The following is a 21257-nucleotide window of genomic DNA, read 5'->3' on the forward strand; positions in this document are numbered from 1 at the left end:
CCATTCATTGAAACTGTCTTGGACTTCATTATCAAAGGCTGGAAAGCACTGCTGTCTGCTTCATGCTACACACTACTCAGCTGCCTTTCCCACGGTACAATTTCATTTAAGATGATAAGGCTCTTAAGAAGCCTCTGGACAGCTGAACTCAGTGAATGTGGATTTAATGAGCGTTGTACTTCTTGAGTGGGGTTTAGAATTAGAATTGCAGCATTTTTGGAGGACAATAAATGCACAGAAAATTGGAATTAGTGAGTGCCGAGACACAGTGTCAGTGTAAAGTCTGCGCTCATACATGGTGCAGCTGTAGCACAACAAGGCAGGATAAAAAATGAAATGTGTGAGAGTCATGATTAATTTCAAACAGGGTTACATTAAGGTAACATACTGTATATATTGCATTGCAAAGAACAAATTAGAATTGTAATCAACAGCAACACTTAACCGGAGTGTTGACTTGAGGAAACCCAGAACATTTTCCATAACAGGACGCTGAATGGAGAATGGATGTTGTCCACTGTCTCTGGGGCTGGTATACACTGATGTTCATCTCACAAACATAAATCCAGACACCTAAACAGAAGTATCAGCGTGTGTAGGCACAGGGTTGAGTTCGAAGCCACACAGAGTGCTGCTGGGAATGACGTGTATAAATGTATTGACGTGTTAAAGGCCAGCCTGGAAAGTACATGTTTTGTTCAGCAAGATAATGTTCACAAATGAACACCATTTTTATGATTTCTGTTGCATAAATGCGATCGGCAGAAGTAAAAAAGATTACATAACATAGGCTAACGTAGGGTATAAATGAACTACACCATGGTCGCATCATATTATTATATATTATATTATATTCATAACAATATGTGTTATTAAGTGATGCTTTATTAAGTTATTGCATCATGGTACTGTATTTTTATATTTAATTTTAATTTTTTTTTGGTCTAGGGTACAAATGAAAAGAAAGTATTTTATTATTGTTTTAAATTAGTATTATTTAAAAAAGAACATAGACACAAACAAATGTATACAAATAAAGTATATCCTCAAATGTGTGGACGTATATGTATACATGTATGGAAATATTATGTCCTGCTTTGATTATTTAACATATTTCCAGCTGATATAAAAGTGAATGATAAATAATGTAATAATTGAACATGATTTGTGTTGCTGCACCAACAATAGAAGCAAGCCAGAAAAATCAATGATTGTGGACGTCTGCAGCACCTAAATCTTGAACACTTCCTGATGTGGCTATCTGATGTCCAAAGCAGAATTAGTGGTATTACAGAGGAGAGCAGGGATGGTTTTAACATATTAATGTTTTGGACAAAGAGACTAGTCACACTGTGGCAGCAGAGGCCTGCAATTGTCTGAAATGGCTGAAACAGCTGATGTGGTGAAAGGAGGTGAACACATGAAGGCTAATTATAGCAGGAAAGGAGTCATCTGTGTATGGTTTCTGCACATTTTTGTTTGTTCAACAGAGCTCGTTTTGCACAGTTGACAACAAATGGCTTTCACCCTCAATGGGGTACCTTGGAAAAGAACATCTGGAAACTATTGTTGGCAAAGTAATTATTCTGTCTAGGCTGTCAGGATAAAAATCAGTGCATTGTTTTACCAAACTTCAAATACAATAGTTTATATTAATTTATCCTTGAAATATTCTGTCTGGTTTACTTGTGAAATTGGAGAAAACTGTATTTTGCAACTTATACTGGAACATTGATTTGTCAAGAATAATAATATTATTTCAGTTAAGTTGGTAATCTTGATCACATGTATAAAGATTTTTGACAACAAGGATTGAGAAATTAAAAATCATGTTAAACAGGAAGTAATTATACTTCATTTAAAAGGGATTTGGGGATGGGACAAATCAATGGGCTATTAATTATGGAGATAGAGGCAGTTTGATGGGAGAAGACAATATATTATAACCTTTATAGGTTGAATATTTTGGTTACGTTTACTAGTTCGGTGTGAATTCCATGGAGTCTTTAAAACTCACACATACAGATATGAATTATAGATATTTAACATTTACAAGTCCATATTTACACATAGTAGAAACAGATTCTGCATTCACATGCTCAATCTTGGTCACTCTACATGGACAGCAACGACAACAGCCAAAAATTGATATGCAGTATGTGAATTAATATGTTCTTACCTTTAACTCAACATTTACTTTAATCTGTCATGGTTCTGTAGTTCACATTTTATTGCTTTTATAACATTATAATAACAATTTGCAAAGACACCAATAATAACAATTAAACTAATAATAGAACAAGGAAAGAAAGATACAAATGGATAGATAAATTATATATATATATATATATATATATATATATATATATATGTGTGTGTGTGTATTAAGCATTGGCATATATATATTGCTATCACTCACATATCATTGTAACAATAATGTACATGGTAAATATAATATTATCACTGCTACATTAAAGCGATAGTGATAACCAGGGCTAGTACTCCCTAGCTAGCCATCCCATAATGCATTTTATGTAGGGGGCCCATATTTTCCAGTATGCCTCCTGTCTGTTGTTCAACTTAAAAATTAATTATTCATAATTGTCTATTTTGGTCATTCCACTAGCCAGCAAAGCTGATAAAACCACATCATCTGTTACTATACTTAATATGCAGCGAGCAGGGCTCTGTAGCAACTCTGTTCCAAGCACTTTGTTGATGAATGTTATTATATTTTCCCATAAGTCATTTGGCATTCATAGAGCATGTGTATGAGTGTGCCTCTGCTCCGATCACATCTGCAGCATATATCTGTTATAGTCTTGCCATCTTACATGGAGCCCAATAACTCCTATGAATGACGCTGTATGTAATTAATTATGTAATTGAGTCTGTACTTTCCTTGTAGTCTTATACCAGGACCCAACCATTTCCTTCCACTTCTCAATAGCTAACTCCTGATCTGCATCCTCCTTCCAGGCTCTCTGGAGGCCATCGAGGTTTCGGTGGGTGAGATTGCCTCATAAGACTATAAAATCTAGATGCCCAGCCTGTGAACAACCAGTTACCCTGACATACTTCTTGTACCACCATTTGATGTATTAGGGGGAGTTTCGTATAGACAGTATACAGCTTCTGAATTGAAGATGTCTCCAAAAGTCTGTTGGAAATTTTGTATTTAGCTATCATCAGTTAAAATGACATAAAATAAAAACATCTTCAATAAAAATAATTCCTGCCCATGTCTTCCAATAAAGACTCTTATTGCCCTCCTTCAAAAGTTTCCTTCACAAACCCCAACAACGGGTTCCTAAATGTATCTGCCATGTTCCTGTTTAATATGACATCCACACAAGTTGCGTACCAACATTTTGCCAACTTTACAAGAGTAACATGAGTATCCCATTGTAGCACAGGTGCTTGTTTGGGTTGTTGCACCAGCATCTGTACAGCCCCACAAATGTACATTTCTGCTCCACTAACTCAGTACAACAGTTTCTTCTCTGAAAAACTGAACACTTCCTGTAAGTGTTTCAGATTAAAAGTCTACTTGTCAGGGTTCATTTAAAAGGAAGAGGCAGTTACTGTTTTTTCATTAAGAAGTTTGTTATATTTCTGAAAATAATTAAGCTTTTGAAGATGTTGTGTGATGATGCACTTGGTGCTTAATTCGGGCAAACGTAGTTAACCCTTCACATATGCAGCAGGCCACGGTGGAAAACTGTGGTCAACACAGCACTTTCCTCTGACGCACTTTATTGATCCCTGAGGAGGAAATACACTTCCTCCCTCCACAGAGGGTGAGGGCATGGAGGACAGGGGGTCAGGCAGACCACAGAGACTGCAGATTGAGAGGGAGTCAGCCATTAGTTGTTGATTAGTTGCTGATTGTTGTGCAGCAGAAACGCTTGAGGCTGTCAGGAAGTGATTTGTTGATTACACGTGGCAGGTGTCCGATCTGATCACAGTGTGGTTCTCCGCTATGTGGACAAAATTGTCTGCTTAATAAATGTACAGCGATGTAATGTAAAAATCAGTTCAAAATCAATTGCTTATGATAATAATAAAAGTTTATTTATCAAAAATACAAAGAAAATATAATTTTGGTTTAACAGCTTAGTTACGTTTTAGGGTTTTATATTATTATCTAAGATATAAGATATTCCTTTATTTGTCCCACAATGTGGAAATTCCAAGATTAGAGGCATACTGACATGAATAATTCACAATGAGTTATACTTTATTGACAGAAATCATTTTTTCGAGAAAGTGAACATCTGCTCTACCATCTGTCTCAAGCCATACATTTTGTATTTAATCTCTAGATTGATTGCATTAAGTGCAGTGACAATGACTTTCTCTATGTGAATGAAAACTGATATTGAAATCTAATTTGGTCCCTCTCAATTCTTTTGTTCTGTAATACGATCAGTCTAATAGTTTGGTCAACCAGTTACATGGCATCTGGCGCCAAAGGGCTCTCCGATGTCCAATGCTAATTAAATTCCTCTCAGTCAGTTTAAATAATCAGTGTAACAGCTTAACATGTTTGAGCCTGACTAGCTGTTAGTCACCAGAGACCGAAGGCATATAAAATGTCACGCAGACAGTCAGAATCAGCGCAGGACATCACAATGAACTGTGTGGACTTGCTGTTTTACACAGTGAATTTAAATGGCAATATAACTGTTTATCTTAGAAAAAATTTACATAGTGACTACATAGTCAGTGACTATGAAGTCATTAACTGTAGATTAAAATCAGCAAAGTAATTAATGATCTCCACTTCTGATTCAGTATCATACTTAAGAATTTGGGGTTGAATGATCAACAATCAATGGACATGCTCTACCTCCAAAGCCACAAGCGCTTAAGGTTTACATTAATGCATTCATTATACAGAGCCCAAAACTGTAGAAAACAAACAGTGAAGGCCGAGCCTCAGCCAAACCCCCAACCCTAAAACAAGCCCCTTTTTTATTTTAACCCCTGCCTCCTAACTAGTCTGTGCTTTCATTGCAGAAACCCCTTTATTATTGATTCTTAAGTGATATCATGGTTGCATGAAATTTTGTACATACGTTCATCATACCCAGAGTATAAATCCTAATGACTTTGGTGATCCCCTAACTTTACCTCTAGCACCATTATCTTTGTTACTTTGGTTTATGACAAAATAGGCCGACCTGCAATTATAAAAGACATTCTGATCAGCCATAGCTGTACGCTGCGTAGAGTCCTAATGAACAAATATTAGCAGATATTTGCAATAGTAGTTAAACCAAGATGGTGAACATGGTCAAGATTACACCTGCAAAACATCAGTGTTACTATGACCACTATGTTGATGAAGAGCAGCCTCACAGAGCTGTTAGCTCTGCTGTAGACTCTCAAGAAGAGTAACAATTATATTAAAACTCATATATTGAAACTCATTACTTTAATTTGTAATCTGAACTGGAATCAGTCAGGACTTTGGGCTTGTGTCATTGTAAACAATTAATACACTGTAAAATTAGCTCATTCGCTGTGGCAGCTGTTCCGAATCAAGCACTACATTCACACATAGATTTTAAATTTGTGATGCTTGCCCTATACAAAGCGGCCTCTGACCACCAGGGGCCTAGCCCTGTGATGAGTCCCCCATAGTCAGAGGTCCCTGGACACTGGCCCTGTTGGCCCACAGTATACTATGCATCCTCCATCCTTGCCTGCATATCCCACAGATATCAAAGCAGTGACACACCAGATGTTAGCTTGTGCCAGGGATTTGACGACCTTTCCAGGCTCCATGAAGCCCTTCGCCCAGAGAGCGAGAGTGACGGGGAGAGGGAGAGGGAGAGAGATTACTCTTGGCAATGGGGTTACTTTCTTCTCTCTTGCCTTTGTTGCTCACTGTGTTGATTTTCCACTGTGTTTTAGTGTTTTCACTGTATTCTACGAGCCGAACTTCCCAGAAATGTGACAGAAGCAGACCAGCGGGAGAGTGGAAATACCTCTCACTACACTGAAAGCTCACATGGCTTATTTCATGTGCTTTTAAATTTCGATTAGCGGCAGGGTACTGCCTGTATTTTGACATTATTGCCCAAGTTAGATTGACATTATTTTTTCTTTCATTTTCACAGCCTCTCACAAGGCTTTCCTGAGTTCACAACATGACAAATAGGAGCAAATTGGGAATACATTCGAAGTCAAGTGGTATGTATGGAGGTTGTTTTAAAGCAGTCGTTCGTTGATGCAGGTAATCGGAACAGCGCAGTAAGCTGTCATCTTCCTGGAAAGGCCAGTAATGACTGTGGATGTGCTGCTTGTCTACGACAGAAGAACCTTTAGTTCAGTCGGTTCAATCAGGCTTTCCTCCACTTCACTCTGTCTCACACACACACACACACACACAGTGGTGCTGACATGCAGAAGCCTGGCAGCAATAAGTAATGGTTGCATTTTTTGCTGTGCATCACTTCAATCTCAATATATATTTGACTCTTGTGGCAATCTGTCGGTATCAGACTGATGGAAACTACCAGCAGTCATGTTGTGTTTGTTATATCTGTGTATTAAATACAGACCTGCTCCCCCTCAAACCCCAATCTTTCATTTTAACATTTCTGTATGTTGCATACAGACAAAATATAACATTATAATTTAATAGTAAGCTTTAGAGGCGTCTTTTTGAACTTTGACCAGAGCTACTGTCTCCAGTCAATGCTAAGCTAGCTAACAGGTCCTGGCTGCAGGTTGGCAGTTAACACATTTACATGAGTGTGATATATTCTCATTTCACTACCCAGAAGTGTCGTTTAGTTTAGTTTAGTTTAGTTTACTACTTTATTAGACAGGGACAGTGGCAATCCAATGGCAGCAACGCCATGGCCTCTGTCCTCTGTGTCCTCTGTGTTCTGGTGTGTGTAAATGCCAACTGTTTACTATCAATTATATACATTGAAAACATTAGACAAGTATGAGAAGTATGAAAACATTTTATATGGGATGATCCTCACAGTCATATAATCTTAACCTTGCTAGCACTAGACCTATGGGAGATTTTGGAAGAATGTGTAGCGCTCTGCTTCTCATAGTCCTTTCAATGGTTCTTGTGGTCACTGAGGAGGTTCTAGGGGTCCAGTAGGAGGTTATAATAATCATTTCTGGAGTGTCTAGTGGTTTGTAGTGGTCTTCTTTGTGGTTTTCCGATGATTGTATCTGTCTTTAAGGTGTTTCTTGCGTTCCTTTATCAGGTTTTAGTGATAATTCAGAATATTCAATGGGTCCTTTGTGGGTCCATAGGAGGTTCTAGTGGTCAATTAGAAGATCCAGTGGAGCCTTTAGGTAGTTTAGTGGTCCTTTAAGAGGTTCTAGGTATTTGCAGGAATTTGACGTAAGGAGTCTTTCTAGTCAAATATGTCTCTCCATTTTTCAGTTTTCAGCTACTGTGCTTCTATTCTCCCTTAACAGTCATCAGTCATTGTGAACCGTGGTTACATAAGCTTGTATTCACAGACACACACACACACACACACACACACACAAGTATTCACAGTGTTCCCTCTTGACCAACAGGGTCTGCTGGTGAAGTGACCTGCGGAGGCAGAGCGCTCGTCTCCGCACACAGTCTCTTCCGGCAGAGCTGTGGTCCTCCACAGCTGACTCCATCATTCAGTCCCAGGTGCCCTTGTCTGGCTCCATGGGGCCGGGTGACATCATCGTCACCCCCCTCTCCCCTCTTCCCTTGCTGTCTCTAATGGAGGCCCGGAGCTGGTGAAGGGGCCTTGTGAATAATTTAGGAGCTCTGGTGCACTTTATAACCTGGCCTGCAAGGCTAGCCGGGACATTCACCCTAAGTGCATTAGTATAATAGTCAGGGAGGAAACTAGCCTTTATTGACTAATATAATCAATAACTGTGCTTCTGTTCGCCGTTGAGTCCCTGGAGGTTGCTGTGTGTGTGGGATGATGGACCAAACTACCAGAAAACACTCATGAGAACGACAAAGTAACCTCACATAATTACACTTTGAGGAAAATTGGTTTATCCGAGATTCACTGTGAAATGATGAGCAGATGTCCGTCTGACTGATTGGAGCAATTTTAAGAGTTTCTTGACGTTGTTGAGTGAGTAGCAAGTGAGCAACAATCAGAAACATAATTTCCCCATGGCAAGGCACAGAAGCTCCACGGATTGAGGTGACCAATTCCAAGAAGGCTCTATAATCAAGTAAATTCAGTGTTGTTTTAGAGAGGAGAGTGATGTGACAAATGACATAATTATCCAGGGCTTCTTGAGTAAGATGACAGTCCTGGAAATATTCCCTTCAGAGGAGGAGCTCACCTTCATGAGGTGAAAGCTGAAGGAAAAAACGACTCCATTTTAATTTACCAAAGTGCTTACTCAGCACTGTACACAGAGAGCACACTGTTGTTAACATTGTTAGAAATAAGCCACAAAAAAATGAAAGCGTTTCCACAGATACATATTTGATTTGACAGCCACACAAGTGTTATAGTGGAGCTTTGTGTAATATACATTCATTACACATATTTCCATTCAGCACTTATCCTGAGAAGCAGTCAAGATTTCCATATATAGTGGCACTAATATGAATTAGTAGATACAGATTTATTTTTTCTATTCTAACACTGTTTAGAATAGCTTTGGTTCATGTTTTACACAGCTACCATTTTTGTCTGGATTAGGAAAGAGTCCCAAGGCTTTATTTTTTTATCAGGATATACCTTTAAAACAGCAGTAAGTGATGTTCAGTGATTTGCATTTTTAGCTACACTTTCAGCTTTAGAGAAGGCTGAAATATCTCAACAACTACTGGATGGATTGGCATAAAATTCAGTGATTCTCTGACTTTTTCTCTCCCGTCACCATCAATTAACTACTGGATGTTTCATGTGTTCGTTCACTCATTCATTCCTTTTCCCTCAGGATGAATTGTGATAACTTTGGTGATCCCTTAACTTTTCATCTAGCACTATCAGCAGCAACTTTATGACCACTTACCTGCAAAACTAATTACATTTCCATCTGCCTCAGCTGAACTTTACATACAAGATGCACAAACTGGAGATAATTTAAAGATACAATATATTTCATGTTACAGCGTCCAGTAAACGACCCATTTTGGCATCATAACAAAAGACAAAGTCGGTGGGGCTCCATCCATTCAGTTATTTTAAAGGACCAGTGTGTAGGATGTAGTGGCATCTAGTGGTGAAGTTGCTGATTGCAACCAACTGAATACAGCTCATATCACCCTGCCTTTGCAAGTGTGTAGAAGAAACTATCGTGGCTGAAAAACTCACGAAAAATGCAAAAGGCCCAAACTAGAGCCAGTGTTTGGTTTGTCCATTCTGGGCTACTGTAAAAATATGGCGGTTCAACATGGCGGACTCTGTTGAAGAGGACCTGCTCCCTCTGTAGATAAAAACAGCTCATTCTAAGGTAAAGAAAACACAATGATTCTTATGTGGAGGTGATTATTCACTAATGAAATTTCTGCCAATAGATCTAAATGTTGCCCTCTGGAATCTCAGAAATCCTCAAATGATTGAATTCTATGAGTGAGTGAAGAAAATGGTAAAAAAAAAAAATTGTAAGTAATGAATTTTTTATCATACACAGATTTCGACGCACATCCATGGATTCAGGCCAGATAGGGTCGCATAAGAAGCAGTGGAGGTGCCAAGGTCCAGTGGCAGCTTCTGTCAATCTCTGTGTCGCATGCTGACAACAAAGGAAATGGCCAAGTGACCCCAGAGGTTGATTTACAATGTGTCAGCAGGAGCAGAAGTGTATGCTCTCCCCTCCTCCCAGCACCCAGAGGATTTATCACAGCTCAGAGGTGACGTTTGCCAGGCAGCCTGACTCACCAAACAGGTCAGATTACAACATACTGTAGATACCCGGAGACATCTCTGAAGACCAGCCATGCTGGGTGCTTGCATTATTTTAAAACTAAAGAAATAAATGGTGCTTTTACAACTTTATGTGAAAAAATCAAACATTTCACAACACCTATCAAGATATTTGTTGTTGTTTTTCTGTGTGCAGAATGACTTTTTTTCAAGATTTTATGACAAATGTTTAAAGATACACATTCAGAATCAACAATTCGAACCTTAAAAACTACATTACATGGCTCATTAACCAGTCTATAGCGCTTGTCATCACAGAGGGGAATAATGTACTAACTAAGCTCCAATCACAGCTCCGAGCACTACATTCATGGCCAGTCTTGTTCTCATTATTACTGATCTCGTAAATCAAAACACAAACACTGGCTCTGTTCCCTTCTAAGTAAAACGGTGTGATATAACCTCTGATAGTTACGGTGCGTGACAACATTAACTTAATAGCCCTTTAGTGCTTATTGTGTTGCACAGTGTTGTTAGGTTAAAACACAGGGAGCAGTCTGACAAGTACAAACTATAGTGATTCAGTCGGTATGATGTAATGTGAACATCAAGATGTACTGTATGTGACTGCTGGTGAGGAAGTTAGTCAGCTGCATTTCTGAAGCCACATAGGAACAATTTAAAGATTTTTATTCTGAGTCCACTGAGAGCAATATCATGCTAGTCTGGCAGTTTGTTCCGAACATATAAAATGTAAATGTGAGTGTTGCTTTAAGATGTTTAGAAAATCTGAATCTATCCTTTGATTAATTTTTCAATACTACAATACATTATTCTAGGCACATTTTAGTTATTCCATAACTGTCTATATTGTAGATGGGCAGATTAACAGTGAAGAGTGTGAAACCCACATTCATTCATATACATTATCTAATTGGGCTAACTTCTAGTCAATTAAATAATAGTGAAATTAAAATATTCACAATTTTTCGAGAAGGGTCCAACTACAGTTCTCCCTCCTGAAGCCCGTAGTAAACGTATAGAATAACTTATTTTACCTAAGCAGTTCACCAAAATCTGTTCTTGAACACATTTTAGGCGAGAAACAAGCAGTCCAGTTGCTGAATCTTCACTCGTATTAGGTGACATCACCACTCCTATCCAGCCTACAAAGCTCTGATTGGCCAGTTGTTGCTCGAACCAGTCTGGAACCAGCCTACAAAAATGCCCTTGTCACATCAAAAGTGTCTTATACTACTGCATTATTTGATACAGAGACACACAATTGCAACTCAATCCCTGACTGAACTACAAATTTGACCCCAGTAACTCATATTTAGCATTGTGGTTGTTCCTTACTAAAATACCAGCCAGCAACAAACTACTCCTGCCTTTAAAAGCATGTCATTGGCTGGTTCTTCCTGTGAGAAAGTCTACTGGCACCCGAAAATCGTTGGGCCAAACCTATTAATCCCCAGAATTTGTGTAGTGTGGGCCAGTGGAAAAATCTTAGTTGGGGAAGTGAATAACCAACAGTCTTCGCATCCCTTCAACCACACTGTACTCTGAACGGGTCCAGTGGAGCTGCTCAGGGGCCAAAAATAACCTCTGAGAGCTGAAACAAGATAATAACTTCTTTTTGTCTCCCCAAAACATCATCTTTTGCCAAAGCATGCATGTAATAAAATGTTGGATTTCTACAGTGTCTTTTTTGTATAGCTTGACTTATTTTTGTGTCTCCAGGCTGTTGTTTATAAAATGTGTACAGTAAATAAATGATTGTTAAAGAAAAGTTACATTGAGGAATTCTGTCATGAAATTTTCTTTTTAACCAACATAATAATGGATGTTTGAGACTGTGACAAGGATAATGTAGGTTTGTTACAACTTTAGTCTTACTTTCATTGCTTTGTCCGCTTAGAAGCTGTTCTGGAGCTGTCGATCACATTGCATGGTCTTCATCAGCCGATGGAGTTTGCCCTGTTGTCCTTAAATTGTACATGTCTTCATTTTCTTTGTGTTTGAGGACTGCTCTTCCATGTTGGCTTAAATCTGCTGATGTGACAGAAGTGATAGAAAGCTCCAGGACATCTACTAAATGGACCTTCAGGTGAAAATATTTCACCAGCTGCTGTTTTCAAAGTTGAGAATGAACTTTGAAGCTAACATGGATGATCAGAACGATTACTCACTCATGATGATGAAGACCATGTGATAAGATAGAAATCTCCAGAAGACATAATAAATTGAACTTGTGGTGATATTTTTTTATCAGATGATTTACAGCAGATATAGAGGACAGGACATATAGTAGGTACACCAAAAAATATATTTTTAAATGTACAGGTGACACTGATCTGTGTTCACTGCTTCATGTAAATAATTTCTGCTGTCCTTCCAAAGTACTCTCACAATGCAGTGTCTTTGAAACAAAAAGACAGGGCTCTCCTGTCTGGGAAGATTAAACCAACATCAGGTGCAACCTTGATGGTGAGGGGAAGATGACTTCCTGCTCGCCATACAAACTGTACATGGAGAGGTTATGGCGGTCTGGAGAAAATCCTATTCACACCTGGCTCAAACACTGCACTATTCGGGCCACAATGGGAGCCTTTCTTTCCCTCAAGTGACACAGAGCGTCCAAGGTCAGTAAAGTTCAGGAAGCACATGATTTTTATTTGAAAATCTATAAATTGTGAAAATGAATGCCCCTGTGTTTATTTGTGCTTCTCTCCACTCTCAAGCCCAGAGGCCTCATTCTGCTTGCCAGCTGCCAACCTATTAGCACCCCACAGAAACCCTAACAGTGCTGCCACGGGCCGGCTGTTTGTTTGACTTTGTCATACTGAATTGAGACACGTAGACTTGGTGGACGGGAGGTGAGAATGGGCATTGACTCATTTTGAAGGGTGCACTTGTTAAATCTCTGGCCATCTTGGATGATGTTTAGACTGGGAAGGAGTTCCAAACTTTTGACTCTGGTCTTGGACGATCTGCTTGTGGGTGAGATCTGTATTGCTGAAATACTGAGAGGTCTGAAGCCAAGCTTTGCATTCTTTCTGGACCTCAGTGCTGACTCGCAAATTCATTTAATGGGGAGAGCTTGAATAAACATGGAAAAGGATAGAAGCATTTGGGCTGTAAGGACAATGAAACGTGCATGAACGCAAATCGAATTGTTGTCACAGAATGTGTGTTAAATGGAGATCCTGGAAGGCCATTGAGTCAGCTATAGTGGGATCCAGCCATGCAGATAGTTTTGGTTGTATTTGCATACATAAGTTTTGAGACTTTAATATGGTAAACCAATACAAAGGAGGTGAATGGAACTCCATTGAAGATCACTGAAACAATGTTCCAATTAATCTGGATAATCCACAATGGAACTACTTGCAGCCAAACAAACAGTCCCAATGGAAACTGAATGAGTTGATTGACCCTGCAACCACATTTTGTTAAAGAGTCTCTGATCCCAAACCGAAATTACACAAGGTCATCACAGGTTCATTCAGTCCCTAGAATCCAAAACCTAATCCAGGATCGGAGCTGGTCCAAGTGATATTCCATCAAATCAGCCAAATTCCTTTGCAATGTACGGCTCGACTCGACTTCACTCTCTTTTGGTACCAGGTAGTTTTCTTGATTTGATTTTCCACTGCAGTTAGTACCCCTCAAAGTAGGTGGGATTCTTAGATGAGCGTCAAAGCGACACTGCTTTAAACTGCCGTCATCTTTAGCGCAGGAACAATGGAGGATACTGAAGGGATAGTGGTCTTGATTCTCGGTAAGTGGCTGTTTGTCACAGCAAGGAGACAAATTTTGTGGCTGAGGCAGCAAGACAAAAGACAGCTGAGAGTCAAGACGACTCTGGTTGCTCGATTCTAGTGATGATTGTCTAGTGACGATTGTCCTCTTTTTGATCAGTGGCCTACAGTGTTTTTGCTCCACCATTTAGTATCGGCTCAGCTCGCTTGGAACCTCGACCAAAGTCATACCAAAGAAAGTACCAGGTACTATTCACAACTGATTGAAAAACTGGCAAAAAAGGGTTCCACGTGAGTGGAGTCGAGCCGTACCATGCAGTGGAAATGAGACACTGCTCTTTTCAACCACAGTTGTTCATTAATTGGTGGTGCATCAATGTGCTGTAACATTTTTCTAGTGTCATTTGTTAATGTTTTGAACACCACAAAGTATTTTCTTGGTGTAGAGGCAGAAATTTCAGGGGCCGTTCTTTAACCCCACACATAAAACCCAAACTATTTGTATGGCGAGATACCACAAGGGTTGAGTGATGAAATATGTTTTTTGTAATCTGGATTGGGCCTTTAAGCATTTTACGGTTACTAGCAGTGTTCAGTTGCTGAGTCTTTGTAAACTGCGCAGCCACTATGTTAAATTTTCCATCTTAATTAATGTCACACAGCTCAATCTTTGTCAGAAAGGCCAAACAGTGTTCCAGGCAGCTGCAAGTGTATGGTCTGGAGCCCCACACAGGAGGAATCTGTCTTGTAAACCGATATGGCTGCCCAGTCATGACCTCAGCCTCCAAGTATGAATTCTCAGTATGATCTGCTGGTTTAAAAGCCCGGCTTTGCAGGATAACTGAGACTAATTATCATGTGTCTCTGTGGAAAACAACAGAAGGCTCAGAGATGGCTGGATGAAAGGGATGCGCTCTTAAGGCGTCGGCATTATAGTGCCCATATGGCATTATGTCAGGTAACAGACGCACAGCTTAGGTTCTTAGATCATTGTCATTGTCTTGAACAGTTTTGCATTATATAAGTAAACTATCAAAGCATGGTTTGGCTGTGTTTCTACCTCACGAGACAGTGAAAGCACCAATGATTTTTTATGTGGAACTTACTCCTCATATTTCACTGTATGAACTCTGTGCATGAACTTCAATAAACCCAAACTCCCAAAGTGCCAAATAATGTTTTTCCCCTTTCAGCGGCAGATGATTTCTAGTCTATACTGCAACAGATGTATTCAAGCTGTTATCCAGCAGGCCTTTAGGAGCAATGGCCTTATGATCCAGATGATGTACACAGTGACTCACGTCATGCAGATGGCAGGTGGTCTTGTACAAAGCTCCTCTGGCATCCCCCTGGGGTTGGGAGGATGGATGGGGGGCCCGGTTCCCCAGGGTCTCAGCTGTGAATGGGTTAAAGTGATTATAGCTCCCACTCTGCTTTGTCCATTAGCTTTAAATACTTGTGGCTTGATGTGATGTAACTGGAGTTGTGAAGGGCCTTTGCATTTGTAGCTTACATGAGATCTAGATGTTGTATTGTATTTTAAGATGACGCTGATGAAACACCTTACTGAAGCAGTTGGCTGCGATTACACACATTTGCTTATGCAATAAAAAGAATGAGACCATTTAAAGACAACTACAGTGTTTCTGCTAAGCCCGTGGACTAAATATCAGAAAAGGGGTACTTTTTGAAAAGAAAAAAATCCTGCACCTCCAGTGTTACAGTAAAGCTGTCCCAACATGTCACAGTAGGAAGAGCACAGGTGTAAAATGGCTGAATTCCATTTAGTAGCTTCATTTCAGGGTCCTTGGTATTGTGCATGCTGGGTCACTGCCACAGCTTACTGAAACACTTGAATAGAACAGAGCCATTGCTGCAACAGCTGTGGACAGACTGCTTTTAAAAAAAAAAAAAAAAGCTTAGAAAGCACAAGCTTTTTTTTAACATTAGGGTAAAGAGATGTTCCAAAAGTCTGATAATGGCAGATAAGTTCATCACCTTAAGTAGCAATAGCAGTAACTACATAGTGTCCTAAACAGCATTTCTATGTAATATGTGAGTACAGTCATTAGATATAAGTATGACATTTAGGAACTAAAGCTGAAATTCAACATGGAATACTACTGGATGCAGCATAAAACCCTTAATGCTTAGCTAAAGCTCAGTGACCTGGAGAAACTACAGTAGGGTATAAAATGCTTAAGTGTAGCTCTGAAGAAACTTTGACCCCAAACCTTGAAGTCTTTGCCCCATTTGTCAGCAGATCTACAACTGTAAGCACAGAAGCAATTGAAAACCTATCTTAGAGCAGCCTCTAGAGGTGATGGAGAGTAATGACAAGGGACATTTCTGGTCTGAACCATTTAATAGACACTTTAAGAACAAGACATTTAAGAATGTAAAAACTGTTTAAAAGTAGCTGTACACACATTCACACCAGGAAATCATTAAAAAAAACACCTGTTACCTGGACCCTTTACATTGCTCACCATTTTAAAGCACACAGCAAGCTTGCAAGACTTGCATGCTTGTAGGGACATGTTTGTGATTTGATAAAATTGTACTGCGGCAACATTCAAATATTGTGTTCAATGATACTCTACAGTCAATTTCAGTTGGCTAATTAGTGCATTAATGACAATGTAAGCAGTGAAAATGGTGAATTCGATTGCATTACAGTAGTTATAGCTGACTGAATCTTGTGGGGTCAAGAAAAGCAGAGCAACCAGCAAGAAGCCTACAGCGGAAAAATCAGGCAAACTGTAAGGTGAGAATCTGCTTCATCCTCACTTGTCAGGATGGAGAGGATAATCCTGTACTTGACCCCAGTGGGTTTCTACTGACCTGCTGCTTGCTTTATGCCTTTCCTACTGAGATCCACCAACATGGCAACTTTCACCATGTTGAACACAAAGATAATCTGTTATACCAAATTTAGTTGCCCTCATTTTGGAATCTGGATCAGTGCCACTGCAGTGTCCACTACCATTTTTTCTACAAGTTTCACATGCTACAAGTTTCTGAAAACTTGTAGCATGCTTTGGAAATGGTCAGTAAGTGTATAAAATTTCAGTTGGTTAAACATGCAAACCACCAACATGGTCCTTGCGTGCTGATCCTTCAGTCACGTTAAAAGTTTTAAGTTACAACTGTACAAATCAGCACATGGTGCTATAACATTTAGTCCTCACTGGGTGACTTGCTTTGCAAGATCCTTCACCACTGAAGACTTGAGCTGTGGGATAGAGGCAATCCTCAGCTGCTTTGAAGTAGAGTACTTGCCTTTAATGGCCTGCAAGAAACAAAGACGAGTTAGATGTGTATAATAAAGTACCACACACACACTTTATGGTCAGCGTTCAAATAAAGGCTCTGCAATTACATGCCTTGGAGTTTAAGCCAATAATGCTGCTGTCTGAAGTCCAGAGAAATCACAGGCAGGTAATGCAAGTAGAGCTACACCTACCGTGTGTTTGGTCAGCCCCTCGTTCACTTTCATAACATTCTTGGCAATGTGTGCCATCACAGGAATCAAACTCTCTGCTGTGTAGTCCATGTAGTGCTGCAGTGTCACATCCTGAGGAGAGAACAGATCAGCATGTACCAGTCAAATAGATAAACCTTCCATTTGATCAATAATGCCTCTTTGCCATGGAGGCCAACATTATTAAAGACAAATTGACTTTTATTTAATAGTTGTACATTTCTATGCAGCCTAAAAGCTATAGTAGTCCGATTAAGTAGGACTCTATAATGAAGCCACTGATGACCACAAGTCAAACTCACCCATTCACCAGCATCTAAGATCTTGAGGGTAAGAGCCAGAGCAGCACTTGCCACCATGGAAGGTGGGAAGTGAACCATCTCATAGTCAACCATGGTGAGCTCCAGGAGGTATTTTGCCAAGGTGTGTTGCTCAGCAGTCACCTGAGAGACCAGTGAGGAATAGACATTAGTGATTTCATGCCATCAAAAAGCAGTCACTGAACCTAGTCTCAGGTGGATGATGTTGCTACAAACCTCGTAAATCTTTGAGGCCCTTCTGAGGAACTGCAGGGGAAGAGGGCGGCCTAGTTGGAACTTGAGCACCCGGAGGATCGTCATCTCCATGTCTCTGATCTGGGCGGTGGTGTAGGCCCTGTCTGTCACATAGGCAAAGTCCGAGATCTCAGGGGGATACATCTCTTCATATTTGGAAGCAAGGAACATGGCAGTCACACCGACGAGCTGCAGCTGCTTCTTGGGGACTGGGTGGTCCTGATGGGGGTGGAATCACATCAAGACTTTACAATCCAGTTGTATGCATCAGTAGAAGGCTGGGATGTTTAGCCATGTAATGCAGCATTCAAAGCAGATAAGTGATGGGCTCCGAGTTGATAGTCACCCACCTGAAGAAAGCGGTCAATAATTCCCACGGTCATGTACATTGTTTCCTGGAGCAAACGGAACTTCAGGTTCACTTGTACAAGCCAGTCAACGAGAATGGCCCTCATGTTACCAGTCACCTCCTGCCCCTGCAGATAAGTGGGTTTGACATTCTGCTCAACCTGAGGAGACACAAAACTGGGTTAAAACCTGAGTGGGAGGGGTACCAGATACATAGCTGTGGGAAAGCTTATAAAAAAAAAAAAAAAAAAGTATTTGCCTCAAGCTGTCGGAGGTACTTGTAGATGTCTTTGACATATTCACTGCAGAGCATGGGGTTCTCGTAGTCATCTGCATCCACATCTCTGATAGCATTGTGAAGAATGACATCTGAAAATGCTTGACAGAGGTCAGCAGGCTCACAGCCTGAAGTCTCCATTGGAGTGGGGGATGCTGGTTCAGGAAGAACCTTGAATGGTAGAAACGCACAGCGAGTTTAAACCGACAGAAGCGTCACACCCAGGAGTCATGTGTTTTAATGGTCGATAGCTGTTGGCATACAACTCACCTGCACCTCGGGCTCAGGTTTAACAGGAACAACATTTGGTTTTGGCTTCTCAACGACTGCTTTTTCAACTTTGGTGGCGGTGACTTTGGGCTTCTTTGTGGCCTCTGTCTTCACAGTCTAAAAAAAAATGGGTTAAGTCAGGGCTGAAATAATGCATTTGTAGTTTAAAGTCATTTATGGAGAGACCGAGTAGTCTCTGGTTCTATGTGAAGCAGTATCTGTTATCTATAGTTAATCATTTGATGGTGAGACAAAAGCAGCAGTTATATAAACACTACCAGAGCATTTAACCCTTCAGAGGACAACAGTTGATGCACCCCTAGTTACTCAACACAAGCACGTGCATGAAGGACATTTAGTTTCACATTCAGACATTTGTTAACATCACTTTATTCTGCTACATTTTAGGCCTTGACTGGGTACAGCTGCTTGTCGTTTTACATGAAGTTTTGCAACAAAAAAGCCAACATGAGGTCTGCGAAGATTATGTATTAGTCAGCCGTCAATGCATGTAAAAAAATGTTTTAATTAAATGCATAGCTAGGGCGTTTGCATTGTAGCACCATGAGGATCAATAACAGGACTTTACATTTCATATTACATAGGGCAAATTCAAGAGGCACATTACCTTTTTCTGCGGATCTTTGTTAATTGCGATGTTTCCGATTTCACCAAGCGCTGCTCGAGGCTTTAGTGAAGGTCCGGTCACCGAGCAGGCCTTTCCACCGAGGTCAGTCCTGGTAGAAGCCAAGCGGTTCTGTAGAAAGATATAACCATTTAGCGTGATAAGTTAAGTTGCATTTAATAGTTTAAAGTTAGTTGCTGAGACTTTAGCTAGTTTTTAATTTCTATTATGGAACGGTGGCACGAGAGCGGACTCCACAGCGACGCACGAGAGCTTTTAACACGGGCATTTCAAAAACATTTAAATATTCAAAAACTAAACATTTGTTCCTCACGCATTTCCAGCCATAAGTTACAACATAAGGAATACAAAAGGTAAAGGCGCTTACTCTGGTTACTCGAAGAGCCATTTCGAAATGTGCGTTGCTTCAACAAACCGACGGAGAGACGTAATGAGAGTGACGAGCTGCAGTTTCTAGGTTCAGCGTCTTGGTTTAAATCCTCACACGCTGCACGCTGATTCGCTGCGCCCTGAATTCTCCGCAGCATCTGATTGGTCGAGCTCAGCTGTTTCAAATGCGTTCCCCTGACAACCAGTGGTGGATTTTTTTTTTCTTTGTGTGTGCGTTCACTTCCTTTTCCGCTCATGTGCTGTTTGGCATTTAATATAGTCGGGGAGTCAAAGCCTCAAAAGCTCAATAAAATGGGTTGAACCTGACATGGTCTGCCATACTTTTTATTTGTGTTTTTTTCTGTTAACTTTGACCCTAAGAACCAATAATTTGAGGGTCTGCTCTGCCGGGAACATTGCGGAAAAAAATTGTGTCCATTTTAGAGTATGTTCCCTTCATTTCTTATCAGAAAAATGTGAAAAATTATTTTTTTGCCTCAAATCCTCAGTGGGTTGGGTAAGCTGTCAATAAATGCATTCCAGATGCACAGAACACATGTGGTGACAACATCCAATGAAAAAATAACTCTTAAAACACATTTCTACATGATTTTGGCCCAATTGAATGCATAACAAATAGGCGTGTTCTTACTTTTTTTCAATATTTTCATCTTTACTTCATTGGCAAACAACTATTCCTCCAAGTTATGATATCAGTTAATATGCCATTCTTTTCACCAAACAGTATACTCATTCCACAGAAAAAAATATAAAAATCCAACAAAATCAATGGATCTGTGATGATTTCGCTACTAGTTGGCGATCAACAGGCTCAGAACCTCAATATAATTATAGGCTACTCTCAAATTTCTGAAAGATACTGGATATTTAACATGGTTGTTAATGTCCACATTATTAAATATCATGGCCTAGGCATCTTTTTAATTTCAACATAACCCTGTTCTCCCAATGGAAATGTGTCACACAAGAAACATAATACAAATTTTTTAACATAATGCGTTTTGCTGTATTATGTTTATTGTGTGACACATTTCCATGTGAGAAAATGCCTTTTTGCATTCAATTGGGCCAAAATCACGTAGACGTGTATTTTAAGAGTTATTTTTTCATTGGATGTTGTCACCACATGTGTTCTGTGCATCTGGAATGCATTTATTGACAGCTTACCCAACCCACTGAGGATTTGAGGCAAAAAAAACATTTTTCACATGTTTCTGATAAAAAATGGAGGGTACATACACTAAAATGGCCACAATTTTTTTTCGCAATGTTTCCGGCAGAGCAGACCCTCCAATTATTGGTTCTTAGGGTCAAAGTTAACAGAAAAAACACAAATAAAAAGTATGGCAGAGACTTTGGCTCCCCGACTATACGCTTACATAGTTTTTAAATGTATTCTTTCCATACACAAACAAATTAATGACCACGTGTCGTGCACGGTACATGCTCAGAAAGTGAACAATAAAAGGAGAAAATGTGGAGAGCATGTGCCTACTCTTGTGCTGACAGTGTTTATTCTTTTAGTTTATTCTATAAAAAACAAAACAACAATAACAAATTGGTGAGCTCATGTGCCTTATGTGAATTATGGTGAGCTGTATTAACCCAACTCAGCTTTGGGTTAATATTGAACATTATATGGGACTATATGTTGTTAG

At 39.9% G+C, this 21257-nt stretch overlaps 1 protein-coding gene across 1 annotated transcript; it reads right to left on the reverse strand.

Moving 5' to 3' along the window:
* Nucleotides 1-15976: 15976 nt before the first annotated feature.
* Nucleotides 15977-19692, reverse strand: ccnb1 (cyclin B1). Its single transcript, XM_051413058.1, has 9 exons — nt 19577-19692; nt 19192-19320; nt 18564-18680; nt 18276-18464; nt 18019-18177; nt 17651-17887; nt 17417-17557; nt 17097-17207; nt 15977-16922 (listed from the first exon to the last, which is right to left on the reverse strand). The coding sequence occupies exons 1-9, from the start codon at nt 19595-19597 to the stop codon at nt 16818-16820; spliced, it is 1209 nt and encodes a 402-aa protein (XP_051269018.1). The 5' UTR covers nt 19598-19692; the 3' UTR covers nt 15977-16817.
* Nucleotides 19693-21257: the final 1565 nt, after the last annotated feature.

Source organism: Dicentrarchus labrax, unplaced genomic scaffold (assembly GCF_905237075.1).
Source record: "Dicentrarchus labrax unplaced genomic scaffold, dlabrax2021, whole genome shotgun sequence".
Taxonomy (NCBI): Eukaryota; Metazoa; Chordata; class Actinopteri; family Moronidae; genus Dicentrarchus; species Dicentrarchus labrax.

Coding starts and splice junctions, on each gene's coding strand:
- ccnb1 (XM_051413058.1), bottom strand. CDS start 19,597: ATGGCTCTTCGAGTAACCAGA. Junction 17,208..17,416: donor TCTTAGATGCTGGTGAATGG/GTGAGTTTGACT, acceptor TTCTCTCCTCAG/GATGTGACACTGCAGCACTA. Junction 16,923..17,096: donor AGGGGCTGACCAAACACACG/GTAGGTGTAGCT, acceptor TGTTTCTTGCAG/GCCATTAAAGGCAAGTACTC.